The sequence below is a fragment of the Varanus komodoensis genome, unplaced genomic scaffold, assembly GCF_004798865.1.
Source record: "Varanus komodoensis strain SLA01 unplaced genomic scaffold, ASM479886v1 scaffold24, whole genome shotgun sequence".
In the NCBI taxonomy this organism is placed as follows: domain Eukaryota; kingdom Metazoa; phylum Chordata; class Lepidosauria; order Squamata; family Varanidae; genus Varanus; species Varanus komodoensis.
This window is the reverse complement of record NW_025335641.1, coordinates 11,687,747-11,701,525: the sequence shown is the minus strand read 5'-3', so window position 1 is coordinate 11,701,525 and position 13,779 is coordinate 11,687,747. Positions and strand designations below refer to the sequence as shown.

Here is a 13,779-nt window from a genome sequence, read left to right as displayed (position 1 = left end):
TTTACCCTTTCTTTCTTAAATTCTTTGTATTCTCTGTCATTTTGTTAGTTAAAACAACAAAGCATCTCGTGCAACTTTAAATGCTGACAAATTTATTATGTCATATGTTGTCTGCTGGTAAATGCTGGTGGTTGGATCCAGATGTGATATTCTGCAAATGGAATCCAAAGGAGGATCCCCTTCAGCAAGTTGGATGCTCCCATTGGTGGGATGTACAGAGAGAGATGGTGACACTTCTCCCTGCAGTGTCATTTCCCATACTATACGGGAAGGTCCTCTACCTTTCTGAAGCAGAGCTTTGAGCATAAGTAGTTGCAGAGGGGTATGGGGAATCAGTGAACATTGCCACTCCCCCACCTCCATGCCTATATGCAGAGTTCTGCTCCGTGCAGCTCTGGATCCAACCCGACTCTAGAATGGAAGGGGAAGACAGAACTTTCACTGCACTTTGAATGTTTGCCTTATCTGTTCCTTTCTTTATTTCTGTGTCAGCCACAGTCCCCACCCCTTAGCCCTACTAGTTTATACACATCCAGTACTTCTAATGGTTCTCAGTATCCCATATTCTCCATTGAACAAGTGCATTATTGCATGAATGAAATAAAAACAGGGAGGCCCAGAATTCCTTCTTTCAGAAGTCTCAAAAGAGGGGTAAGTTTAACCATGGGTTATAGGTGCATGATGGTGCTATGAACAGTGTGCTTGTGGTGTGGCTTTTCTAGTACTCTCCACCCTCATTATAAGGCTCTCTGTTAATGATCTATTAGAGATCATTGTGCTTAGTTTCCTGTTCTGTAATAGTTGCCCTCAGCTTAACTGGTAGAGTGACATTCAAAAATATTTGGCACTGAGAAGACAGAGTTATAAAGAGGGTGCTGGGTGCATGTTTTCATACTTTTCTGTTTCATAATCATGAGTGTGCATAATAAATAATGTATGTGGGAAAGGAGACATAACTAGGGATGGAAACGCCCCTGATGCGTTGATTTGTCTAACAAAGAAATGTAGGTCTCCTCAGACACTTCGAAATGTCATGGAGGCAGCACATTCTTCTGACACAAGCACTGAATGATTGTGGGAAAGCAAGGTTAGTAAAGCAAGGTGATGGTGGTGGTAGTAGTAGTGGTAATAATTATAATAATAAACTTTAATCCCACCCTTCCACAAAGGAGCATATGTGCAGTCTTAATTCTCCCACATCCTTGTCAATGGTACAGCTATGCAGTTCTAGGCACTGGAACTAATGCTTTTAGGGGGGCTTCTTTGTGTATTTCTTCCTACCCTGCCATCTCCAACGATGAATATATTGTGTGATGTAACCACATTGTACACATATTTACTCAGAAGGAAATTTGTGTAGATGTTCTTCAAAGTCTTATACTATTTCCTCTGGAGCTGGGTTGCTGAGTTGAGATACTGATTTCAAAGGAAACTACTTACTGTGAGCTTTATATGTGCACATGTTTATGTGTAAGTAGGATAATGTAAGCAGCAGAAGGAACAATCAGTAGGCTAAAAATCCCTTCTGCTTTTCAGGTCTCTGCTTTGGCAATCAGGTCTGGGATGGTGCTGTCTCAGCACCTGCCCTCGAGGAAATCACCTCTTAGAAGCAGACTGGTTTCTAGGCAGCCAGGCATGGGATCTTTCTGATGGGAAGAGAAGTTAGAACTGGCACACACCCCTGCCCTAATGCACAGGCTATGCATGCGTTCAGGCAGAATTCCCTCTACCATTGCTGGTATTTCTTCTTAGCTTCAGCAGTGTCTAGCTGCCCGCCATGCTCTCCCATGTCTTATATTCGAGGAGAGTCCAAGTATGGTAGACCAAAGCAGAGAACAGAATCCCTTCCTCAACAAGTCCCCAGTAAACCAGAGAGAAAGCATTAAAGCAAGCCCAGTCAGCCTTTCCACTGGTGCCCAAACATCCTCCCTTGTGGGTAGGTCATGTCACAGTAACTCTCAGGGTGAATATTAGGTCAGACATCTCACTCCAAATTTCTTAATGCCTATAATCAAATGAGAGATGTTGTTCTACCATTTCCATGTTATGAAGTGCTTCTCCTTTAATATTTTCTGCTTTGTGTGCACTGTGAATTGCAGCTCAGACATGAACCAGAATCATAGGGTTATTTTTCCTTTTTCAATGTGCTCACTTCCACGTAATTATACTCTAGTGGCACTTAAGCTCAGCTCTTTCCCAGGCTGCGCATGCACCGACACTCTGCTGTTATTGGCATATGTATTTCTGAAGGAGTATTTGTGAATGATACAAAATATTAATTTAGTGTGTGTGTGTTAAAGTTGTTTCTGACAGCATGCTTTTTAGACTTGCGGATTACAGACCGCACAGTAGACAGTTTCAGGGGCAAAAATTCAGAAAAAGAAATCTTTCCTGGCTCTAGCTTAAATCTTACTGTAGTAATATTTATATATTATTCCTTTATTTTAATAGATTGCAATTATAAATGTTCTTTTACTCTAATGGATAGTTTATTGTTGCTTCCTAGAAGTCTGTTTTGTTGCTGTTAAAACTGCATTTCATCAGTAATAGCTTAATAGTTAATTCCACTTTCTAAGAGAGATCAAGGAAGGGTGCTTACCAATTTATAAAGGCACAATCTAGAAATTTAATTTTTTCTAGGAATCATAGTGAACCTAGCAACATTCACTATGCCTTAATGAATTAGCATTACCTATTTATTTCTCTGAAATACATTTTCTTATATATATGAGATTAAAATGCTGGCTGTTGATAAGCAGAAGTTAAGATCAGATGGATAGATAGATGTGCGCATGCAGGTGCACACATGCATGTGCACACACACACACACATCTATTTACCTACAATTCAAAAGAAACTGAATGCAGTCTACCTCTGTATATCAGATATTGCTGGGTATGTTGGTCTAAAGACAAGCAGTTCAGAGTCCAGAGATAATCATAAGCAATGCCGGTTAATGATTAGAGGAGTTTTCATTGTTGTGGGTTACTTCTTTTTGGCTATAAATTCTCTTTAACTTGCCTATCTTGGGTTAGCACATCAGAGCTTAGTAACTTTCTCCTTCTGTACCTGTGCCATTATTATTGCTCAGTAAACCAACAGAAAAACATCTTTTCTGCATCCGGGAACCTGAATGCTCATTTTTGCACTTAAATTGTATACCCTTTTATGCTTCAGTTCAGGCTTTAAAATAACTTCGAGCTTGTGATAAAGAAGAAAGTAATTTCAGCTGGGCAGGGGTTGGCAAGAAAGGAATGGGAGGAAGTGAGAAAAAATATTTGTAAGACTGTCTATGAAGACTGAAATTTTATTGGATTCTGTACTAATCCTCAAACTAAGTCTTGCATTGGATATCCACAGACATACAAATAGACATAGTCAAGACATTGCAAGGAAGTACACATTTCTAGCATAGAGCACTAACAGAATCTAATCCTTGATAATCTGATTTGGAGTAGGCAGAAAACATATTGCAATTGCTTCTTAAGTTTTGAACCTGATGCATATGTTTTGGAAATTATATCAATGGCTGTATTTGTTTTACATCACACTAAGCCACCCTGCAAATGAGAAATATAGTATAGATTGTTCATTGAACAATCCACTGTGTGTCTGACAGATGATTGGGCTCACCATGGCTTGTTCTACCCATCCTTCACCTTTTGCATCTCAGTGTTCTCTTATTCCCCTCCGCCTTTTATGCCTCAAAAATTGGGATCAGATTGGGTTTTGTTTTGTTTAGTTGCCATAACCTCAGTAGTATATATTCTAAAAAGGAGATGTGAAAAGGATGGAGTTAGTTATCTCCCTTTTCTGGAGTAGCTGGAGACTCAAGAGAAGTGCTGAAAAGGTGGAGAACATTGAGAAATGGCAGTTCAACACTTAGATTTTAGATCAGTGATGGCAAACCTTTTAGACACCAAGTGCCCAAACTGCAACCCGAAACCCACATTTATCGCAGACTGCCAACACTACAATAAAATCTGAAACCTGAGGTTTTAATTTAGAAAAAACAACTCCCAGCCAGTCCAAGCAAATATATAATAATAATAATAATAATAATACTGACCAGCCATGCAAATGCTCGGACGAGTTGTGACCAATGAGTCATGGCTCATGATGCCATCACCTGGCGCCACTACTCCTTTGTGAGCATGTGCATCATCATCATCATCATCATCATCATCATTATTATTATAACATTTCTATGCCGCCCCTTGCCGAAACCTCGGGGCGGCTTACAACATGATAAAACCCCTATGTGCGCAGTTATCCAATGCTCAGCTGCTGGAGCGATGCTAGGGTGGCTTGGTTCGTGTGCCAACAGAGAGGGTTCTGCATGCCCACTGTGGCACGTGTGCCATAGGTTCACCACCACTGCCCTAACCCTACCCTGGTGCACTCCCCTAACCCTAATATAGGGGTTAAATACCATTGAAAGGGGAGATTTTGAAAAAGCCTTCCTTGAATAGCTTTTTCTGCACAGCTCATCATTTCTGCCCATTCCAAACACATTCCAACCATCAAAACCATGCCAGGACACCTCGTTTTTCTAACCCTAACCCTACCCTGATGCACACCCCTAACCCTAATAGAGGGCTAAAGTTCCATTGAAAAGAGGGAGATTTTGAAAAAGCCATCCTTGAGTAGCCTTTCCTGCCCAGCTCATCATTTTTGCCCATTCTAAACATATTCCAGCCATCAAAATCCTGCCCGGACACCTCATTTTTCTAACCCTAACCTAGTGATGGTGAACCTTTTAGAGACCAAGTGCCAAAACTGCAACCCAAAACCCACTTATTTATCACAAAGTGCCAGCACTGCAATAAAACCTGAAAACTGACGTTTTAGTTTAGAAAAACAACTCACAGCCAGTTCAAGGAAATATATCGATATATCCTTGGCAGCCACTGTCCGGCCATGCAAAAGCTCGGATGAGTCACGGCTAATGAGTCACAGCCATGACATCATCGCCTGGTGCCACTACTCCTTTCTGAGCATGCGCATGACCCCCTATGTGCGCTGTTATCCAATGCTTGGAGTGACTTGGCTCGCATGCCGACGGAGAGTGCTCTGCGTGCCCGCTGTGGCATGCATGCCATAGGCTCGCCACCACTGTTTTAGAGGATTACACTGCAAAGTAGGCGATACTGCCTCCCCACACATCTTGGTGTTTTACTGTTGCCATTTCATCCTCTCCCTCTTGCCACTTTTCGATTGACAACTCAGAAATTTGACCTTGACAACTGTCTGCAAATTAGCCTATATTCATTCTTGTCTTGTCGATTTCCATCTATATTACTTTCTTCACTTCTCTCTTATACAGTTGAAACATTCGAGAAAATTGTCCAGGCAAGACTACATGTATTAGGCTTGTACTTGAACATAAGACTTGTCCTTGAACACTGAAAAACAGATTTTAAAATTGCAAACATGATTGTGCAAATTTGGGAGCTAAAATAAGAGGTGTTAACATCTAGTGACAATAATTTGAAAGTGCCATTTGGGCATTGGTGGAGGAATTCATTGACGTGGCACAGGCAAGATCACAAAGATTGCCTTTCCCTCATTCCACAAAGAAGTTGCTTTTCTGGATTCAGATGAAATTACAACTCATCATGGATTGAACAACCTCTAGGACAAACCATGGGTTGTCAAAATTGTTGCTGAAAAGGAAACCACCCTGCAGGAAGTACACTAGGTCCAGAGAACATAACAACCCATTGTAGCTAGTTGCAGAAGATAGGTTGTTGTGTTGTATAGAGCCAGTCAGTATCTCCTTATTAGAAAAGATAATGTCTGGTCACTATATTGCAGGGTTGGACGACTTACAGGACAGACTTCTGGATCATCAGAACTCCCATCTGGCTAAGCTTGCATAGCATGTCAGGAAGGATCATGGGGTTTTTAAACTAAAATATCTGTTTTCCTTTTCTTCCCTTTGCTTTATAGTTTAGCCTTGGAAATTTTAAAGAGTTGATATGGTTGAAATTAGATTTATTTTACAGCTTAATCATTACACTGTAACTCTAGTGACATGATTAACAGAGTTCTCCTGTTAATGCATCTGTATCTTCATTTCATTTAAAAAGCAAGTTGAGTCCAGCAACGCTCATGCACCATGCCGAAATTTTTAAGCATCAAGTACCTTCTCTCATTCTGTGTTTCCCTGCACAGAATTTCCAGTCAGAAATTTTGGTGTGTGTGCTGCTTGAAAGGGACATTTTCTTTAGAATTTTTTTAAATGATGGAAACAATTGGTGTTCTCGTTACCCTTATGCCAAGCCTCCAGTCCCTGGAACTCTGGACTTTTGTAAAAGAAACCAGTAATAGGTGCTTCTTGATCATGCTTAGTAGCCTTTAAAAGCTCTCAAACAAATAGATCATTTGATGCTAGTAAAAATGATATTAGGTGACTTTGTCATGTAAACAGATGGAGTGTTGTCATCATCCAGTGGCTGCAATACACATACAATGCTTCATTTTTGTGAGGAATGTTCTGCAGAGACAGGAAAGTTCCTTTGCTGTAGGAGAGAAAGGTAGGCTCTGGATGTTAGAGCCAAGCAGGTCTTTGGTTCACACCACATATGCACCCCGTTTCTTTGTTTCACATATACTGAAATACCATGACAGGGTTTGGATGAAATGACAGGCCATTCTGCTCAAGACGCCACTGTGATTTTTTGTATCATGTGAACCTGCCCTCAGTATTGTCAATTTGCTTGAGCAGAATAGAGGACTTCCTAACATTTTCAGAAATTGGCATTCTTTGGTATCGTCAGGATTTCGATTGGTCTTTTTAATCATGTGAATTCAGCAGAGAAACAGAATATTGCAGTCATTAGTTTTTCCTTCATAAAATTTTACATTTGAACAACATCATAAACTTTTGAACTGCTCTCTGCTTCAGTCATCAGGAATCTATCCAGCAGCAGCTGGGCATGCTGAAAACAAATGAAAACTAATGAAATCTTGGGGCATTTAATCTGTTGTTGACATCACCCTTCCAAATGTAATAATAAATACAACTGTGTTTAATACAAGAGAGTAGAGGAAAAATATAGCAGATGTCATTTAGTAGAAATCAATGTAACACATGAAGCCAGACATGTTAAATAGATTAATATTTTTGTGGTTTATTTATTACTACTTTAAAATGTTTCAGTGATTGTTCAGTATGCCAGTGGGAATGAGGACCACAACTGTTGATTTGGATACTGGCCTGAGTAGGAAGCAGCTGTGTTTGGATATTTGGAGTTCTGTACATCCACCCATCACACAAATTGTGTGTGTAGAACTGTAAGTCATATTGATGACAGTTCAAAAAACCATTTCTAAGTGTAGACTTGGGCTTGTGTGCACTCAGAAATTCTTTTGACTCATTAAACTGGTCAGCGGTTCCTTGTACCATATGGCAGATTGCTGCCAAAAGACTTAGAGTGCTTGTAGTGTGAGCCATGTACCTTCTTATACATGGTCACTAACATTCTAGCCAATTTTCCAAGCAATAATTGTTAAGATAGAGGGTAAACCCAGTCATGTTTTTAATTATACATTGATTGGTGTAGTTGGCCTGCCATGTCCTCATAATGTCATATTTTCTGATGCACTGATACAAAAATCTGTAGGTTCCCTCATAAGGATTTATTTGTGACAACAAATTCTAGATTGGGATGCTCTTCTTATCCTCCTGGAGCTACTTGAGGTACTCACGAAGGCTTAGGTCTTGGAATTTTGACTCTTTCCACTTCATGGTATACATAAGTTGCTTTTGAAATGTCCTTTAGTTCTTAAAATTCACTTGCTATGCAGCACAAAGGGATACTCCTTGAAGAGCCTAAGTTTAAAACTGTAGAAAGTATCTCAGTTCTTCAAATCTTAGCCTAGGATTTGATCTTCCAGGACTACTCAATTTTTTAAACATCTTTGTCAACAATATTTCTTAAGTCTTTCTGTCATAAAGCATTTCCATGGCATTTTCATTCTCTCATTCTAATAAAGGATAATTGTGAACTTTAATAGAAAGGCTTTTAACATTTTTCCCTAGCATTCTTTACCAACAGTAGTTTTTTTCCAGAATAAGATTTGAAGCTATTTTGCTGTTTTTTTTTCTTTTCCCCATGATCTCTTTGTGTATTTCCTCTCATATTTCCTCTCTTCTTTATTGTAAAGAAATAATGCCCTTTTAGAAACAATGTCCTAGGATCTGTTTACATATTTATCCTTTTATCCTTTTTCATTGATAAATTCAGTTACCCTGAATAATACTGGTTGTAATATTACTATGCAACAATCTTGATAATTGAGACTCTGATTAGAATACACCTTTGTTCTTTCACCAGAAAATGCTTCCCAGTTGCAACAGTGTTATTTTTCTGACTATTAATTTTAACCACCTCAGTTAAATTTGGAAATTTTAACAAAGATGGCCAGAGCCCTTTGCTGACATAAAAGCATGAACTTACTTGTCAGTAACATCCTTCCATATTAGTAATCTCCAATAGAATCATTGTGTGTTCTCCATAAAGAAAGTTTGAGCCATTTCCCCATAAAGCTGAAACCTGTTTCTGGAGATTGAGCAAATGCAAGGCAGGCAGGATTTAGGAACTTCATGAAAGTGTTGTGATTTTGTTCTCCGGACATAAGTAAACAGGTGCTTAGAGTATATTTTGTTGTTAGTGAATTAAGATCATTGCCATTGTCAAATGCTTCTGCTTTGTGTAGTGTTTCTGTGTACTTTATTTCAGTGTAGAAATAAGTGGTTTTTAACTGTTGTTCATAAAATAACAAGATGAAAGTGCACCTTTCATTGATAGGTTATTGTTTTTTTGACTTGAACTGTGATTGCCTGCAGTCTCCTTCACTTACTTGTTGCAGTACTAGCTGATAGCTAAAATGTACCAAATATTGTGAATTTGTTATCACTAAGATTGCAACCATTTAAACTTGTTATTGAGCGCCAGTAGAAACTCAGTAGAAACTAGTTTCAAGTAAATTCTGGCCTGTAAAAGGAGCAAAATGTTTTATATTTAGAAATCTTCCTAACCAATGGTTGGTAGCATACAAATAATTTCCTGTTTCTTTCTGTTTTCAACTGAACTGGTCAGTGGTCGATGAAGACGGTAAGGCCTTTGTGCTGATCTGCCTGTGGTACTCTGTAACATTGACAGCATGACAATAGCTTTCCCATCTCATAGTTGCTTTCAGTCAGTTGGTGAGATACACAATCAGACCACTGCAATACTTTTCACTGTCATTCTTTGTCTCATAATTCATTTGTGGTTGGTGTGAACAAAACTGACTTCTAATATTTTGTGCTGGTTATATCACTGATCCATGGGAGATAATTCTGCTTGCAGTTCAGCCTGTTGATGATGTACTCTTACGTTGTGTCTCTAAAATGAGTGGGACATGGCCTCAGTCCAGTACTTCTTCCAAGTTTCATTTTACACATAAAGTGTACGGGAACTAGGCTTGCAAAAGAGCCAGTCCTGTGTATGCCAGAAACTAGTTTTAAGGTGAGAGGCCATGGCTTTAGTGGTAAAGAACATGTTTTGAATGTAGGTTCCATCCCCAGAATCTCCTATAATGTAGGAAAAAATCTGCTTGAGACCCTAGAAAATTGCTGCCAGTCAGTGTCAACAGTGCTGGATTAAATGGACTAATGGTCTAAAGTAGTTTCCTACAGTAGTAATGGTGTGGAATATCTCACCATTCCTTTCATTAATTTGTCATTAGGAAATCCTTACCAGTCTTTCATAAGACAAAGACACTAATATTTGAAAGAATTTTCTTTAACATGTTCTCTTAAACATCTTCAATGTCATGAATTAGCAAATTAATATTCTATTGTTAGGGTCTGGTCTAAAAACATTCAGTTTGTAGTGCTAATTTTTAAAGATTAAGCTGCTTTTCAAATTACAGCAATCAACACTTTGCATTCAGAAAAAAATGATCTTAAAACACTATTTTAAGAAAATAATGCTAATTAGGTAATGCTATTATGCAAGTTAAGTTGAAGTATAAAGATGAAGCTTGTTTTTTAATTTAATTTATAATGATCATGAGAAATATCCAGAAGTGTCAGAATGTAATAAATATTTCACTAAAAACTATATTATTCAGTTATCATATTTCCACATAATTTTTTCAGTGTTTTATGATGAAAAGGCAATGTTTTATCAGCTTAAAGTTCTCTTATTTCAATCTAATGAAGTACATAACTACTGCTAGATGTGCCTTGGAAGAGAAAAGAGGATTTGAAATGTACTCCCATAACTCTTTGTAGTTGATAAAGAAAACATGAAGCATTAATAAAGAAGATGGCTCATCCTGAACATTAAAATGTGCACATAATATGTATGTATGTATGTCTAAGAGAAAATAATTCACTGTAACAGACTGGGTGCCACAATAAGAAGCTGGCAACAAATGTTGCCTACTAAGACAGAACCATTTTACTTCAAATGGGATGGAGATCTCCAGATGTTTTGAACTTCAACTCCCAACATTCTTGACTATGGCCATTCTGGCAGAGGCTTTTGGGAGTTGAAATCCAGATTACCTGGTGATCTATCTTCTATGCATGCCTGAAGTAATGTTCTCAAGATGGTAATATAGGATGCATTCTGGTAAAAGTACAATCAAATTGAAATTCACAGTTAAGGCATTGAGTTCCAACAATTTTCCTGAAAATTAAACTTCCCAAGTTTCTGATGGATTTTATCCATAATGTCTTTTTTGTACTTCACGAGTGTGGCCTGGGTTACATTTAAAAATAAAGTGAGAGCCAAAAGTGATCTCTTTAAATCTCTGGAATGACATATAGTCGAATAACTTAATATCAAATATAATGCAAAATAATTGTATTTTATATTAAAAATATGCCAAAATCAGGGCCAAAAGAAGCTTTCTTGCCACTGCATCTGCACTTCTGTTACTACCACATCCTATCCCTCCTATCCTATCCCTCACCTCTGCTGCATCTCCCAATCCTTTCTGTGTTTTCTACTCCCCATGTGGCCCTGGTAAGAACTTAGTGGCACTAGATCAACAAACTGGAAAATCTGTTTTACAGAATGCTTATGACATTACTACAGATTTGATTTGAAAAGAAGATTGGTTATTTTGGAAGAAGGTGAGCTTAATAGGCTTTATTATTTTATAGGCCTTTGAGACAGCTTTCTAAGCAGATGGCAAACCATAAACATAAAAGAACCCTTTGCATTTCCCTTTAACTTTTAATTAATGATTGGTGGTATGGTTAACTTAATCATTAAAACATGAATTCAAATAGGTGGATCACTGAGTCTTTTCTTTGTAAAGGTTTGTTTAGAGCACCAAACCTCTAGAACCTTTAGAACCCACGCTGCATATAATAAAAGCTACTTGTATTCACCTCAATAGAATTAATACCATGAAGTTACAGAAAGGTAAAGTCAACTGTCGTTTCTCAGCATTTCCTTTTGATGTGTATGACTATTTCAAGCTACATTGCTATATTGCAAATGTTAGCTGGCACCAAAGGGATTTTTCTAGTGCATATGCAATATAGTTCTTTGATGCATGATAGGGGCATGAGTGATTTCGGATCCAGAAATTACGTGCATCCTTCTGTTGATGTGTCCTGCAGCAAGAAGACAGAATGAATCAACTTAAATGTGGTTGCAAAGCAGAAATACAAACTATAGTAGTCTTTCCCTGAAGATTTTGCAAGGTCATAGAAATGGTCTAAATCAGATAAATTAGTGTTGATTATCAAAAGATTATTTATAGTTTTTATTTATCTTATCAGGTTTGCCTGATCAAAGTTAATTTACAAAATGACATTATTAGTTGGACAAAATCTGAACTTGTGAGATGGAGTTTGCAGCTTGTGAAAATGCTAGCTATCTGCTAAGTGCAGCTAGCGAATTGCAAGCTAGTATTGAGAATGCCTTCTCTTTCCTTGTAAGCTTTTGCTAGCACAAATACCCCTTCCTGTATAATTGCTGTTAAACTGTTTCTTAGCAAAGATGGTTACTATAATTAAGTCTAACAATCATTCCCCTTATTACAAGATTTGATGCCCATTTTTAAATTTGGATTACTGAGTTAATTAATCTGAAGAAATTTAACTATAGTTCATGTTAATATTAATTTAACTGCTTTACTGTTAAGTGGAAAGGACAGCTTGCTCTGCAAGATCCACATAGCTGAGTCTGGCTCCCAGTATGCTAATTATAATTAACAGAGAGCCAGCACTACATCTGTGTTAGCCCCAATGCCATTTTGCATGTGTGCTGCAGCAAATAAATCCAAGCCAGGAATTATTTCTCCACAAAGAATTCCCAGAATTGTAAGAACTACGAAGCATCTATATAAAGTCTATTCTAGTATCTTGTCCTGAGACAGGAATCCCAGCATTTAATATGCATGGGCATATAAGGATCTTTTTAATAGGATTTTGCTTCAGTATAAGTTTTCTGTTACTGGTATCAGGGAAGAGCATTCAAGCAAACTATTGATGAGTGATGTTCGTCCATTGTTTTCAATTAGGACCTTGACATCTAATGGGTTGTGAGTTGTCCACGGTGTGTCCACAGGTGGCTGATAAGGCCAATACGGGCACTGAGTGTTCTGCCACATGTCAGACAGACATGTGTGGGCACCACTGTTGCAACATTTGCAACTCTGGCTTTACAGAGTGCTCGCTTCTCTTGTGCTATGGTTGTCCTTCTGGCTTCAGAAGTTTGACAGCCTTGGTGGATCAGCATGCGCCATGTTGATCGGTCTTGTGCCAGGGTCTCTCAGGAGGTGGTGTCGATAACCAAGGACCTGAGAGAGGCTTTCAGCGTGTCTTTGTATCACTTCTTTTGTCCCCCGTGCGGTTGCTTTCTTGGAGACAGCTCACCATAGAAGAGCTGTTTGGGGATGTGGTGGTCTGGCATCCTTGCAACATGGCCTGCCCAGCATGTCTGGGCTTTCATCAGCAGGGTGTGAACTGATGGCAGGCCTGCTCTGGAGAGGACTTCTGTGTCTGGCACCTTGTCTTGCCACCGAATCCTCAAAAGTCTGCGGAGGCAAGTCATGTGGAAGTGGTTCAGTTGCCTAGCGTGCCTCCTGTATACTGTCCAAGTCTCACTGGCATACATCAGGGTAGTTAGCACTACTGCTCGGTAGACTTTAAGCTTTGTAGCAAGGCTTATTCCATGGCGGTCCCACACTTAGTTCAGTAGTCTGCCGAATGCAGAGCTTGCCTTGGCGATTCTGCATTTGACATCGATGTCAATTGTCACTGCACGGGAAAGGGTGCTGCCAAGGTATGTAAATTGATCCACTGCTTGCAGCTTTTGTCCCTTCATTGTTGGGCTTTTGGAACTGGCTGATGCATCACTTTGGTTTTCTCTGTGTTGATGAGGAGGCCAAAGTTGTTGCATGCTACTGCGAATTTGTCCATGCTCGCTTGCATTTCCTGCTCTGATCCAGCATTCAGGGCACAGTGGTCAGCAAAAAGGAGGACTCGTAGCACAGTGGCCTTTATCTTGGTGACAGCCTGGAGTCTTCGCAGGTTGAACAGTTTCCCATCGGTCCTGTATTTCAGGCTGACTCCCAAGGAGTTGTTCTGAAAGGCGTCTGTCAGCAAGGCTGAAAACATTATGCTGAACAGGGTTGGTGCCAGCACCCACCCTTGCTTGACACCACTTGTGATGGGAAAGGCCTCTGAAGCTTCTCTGTCATCCACGAGCTGTCATGCCGTTGTGGAACTGATATACCATCAGGATGAATCGTGTCAGGGCA

General features: G+C 39.2%; 1 protein-coding gene across 5 annotated transcripts in view; it reads left to right on the top strand.

The window, feature by feature from the left end:
* FNBP1L (formin binding protein 1 like) overlaps positions 1-13,779 on the top strand; it is a 78,402-nt gene that overhangs the window by 51,746 nt on the left and 12,877 nt on the right. The window contains exons 10-11 of one of the 5 annotated variants that reach the window (XM_044432203.1): positions 493-651; positions 9,108-9,122. The exons of the other annotated variants lie outside the window; for them this stretch is intronic. Coding sequence (XP_044288138.1) covers positions 493-651; positions 9,108-9,122 — 174 coding nt within the window. The remainder of the gene's footprint in view (positions 1-492; positions 652-9,107; positions 9,123-13,779) is intronic. 5 annotated transcript variants of the gene reach the window in all.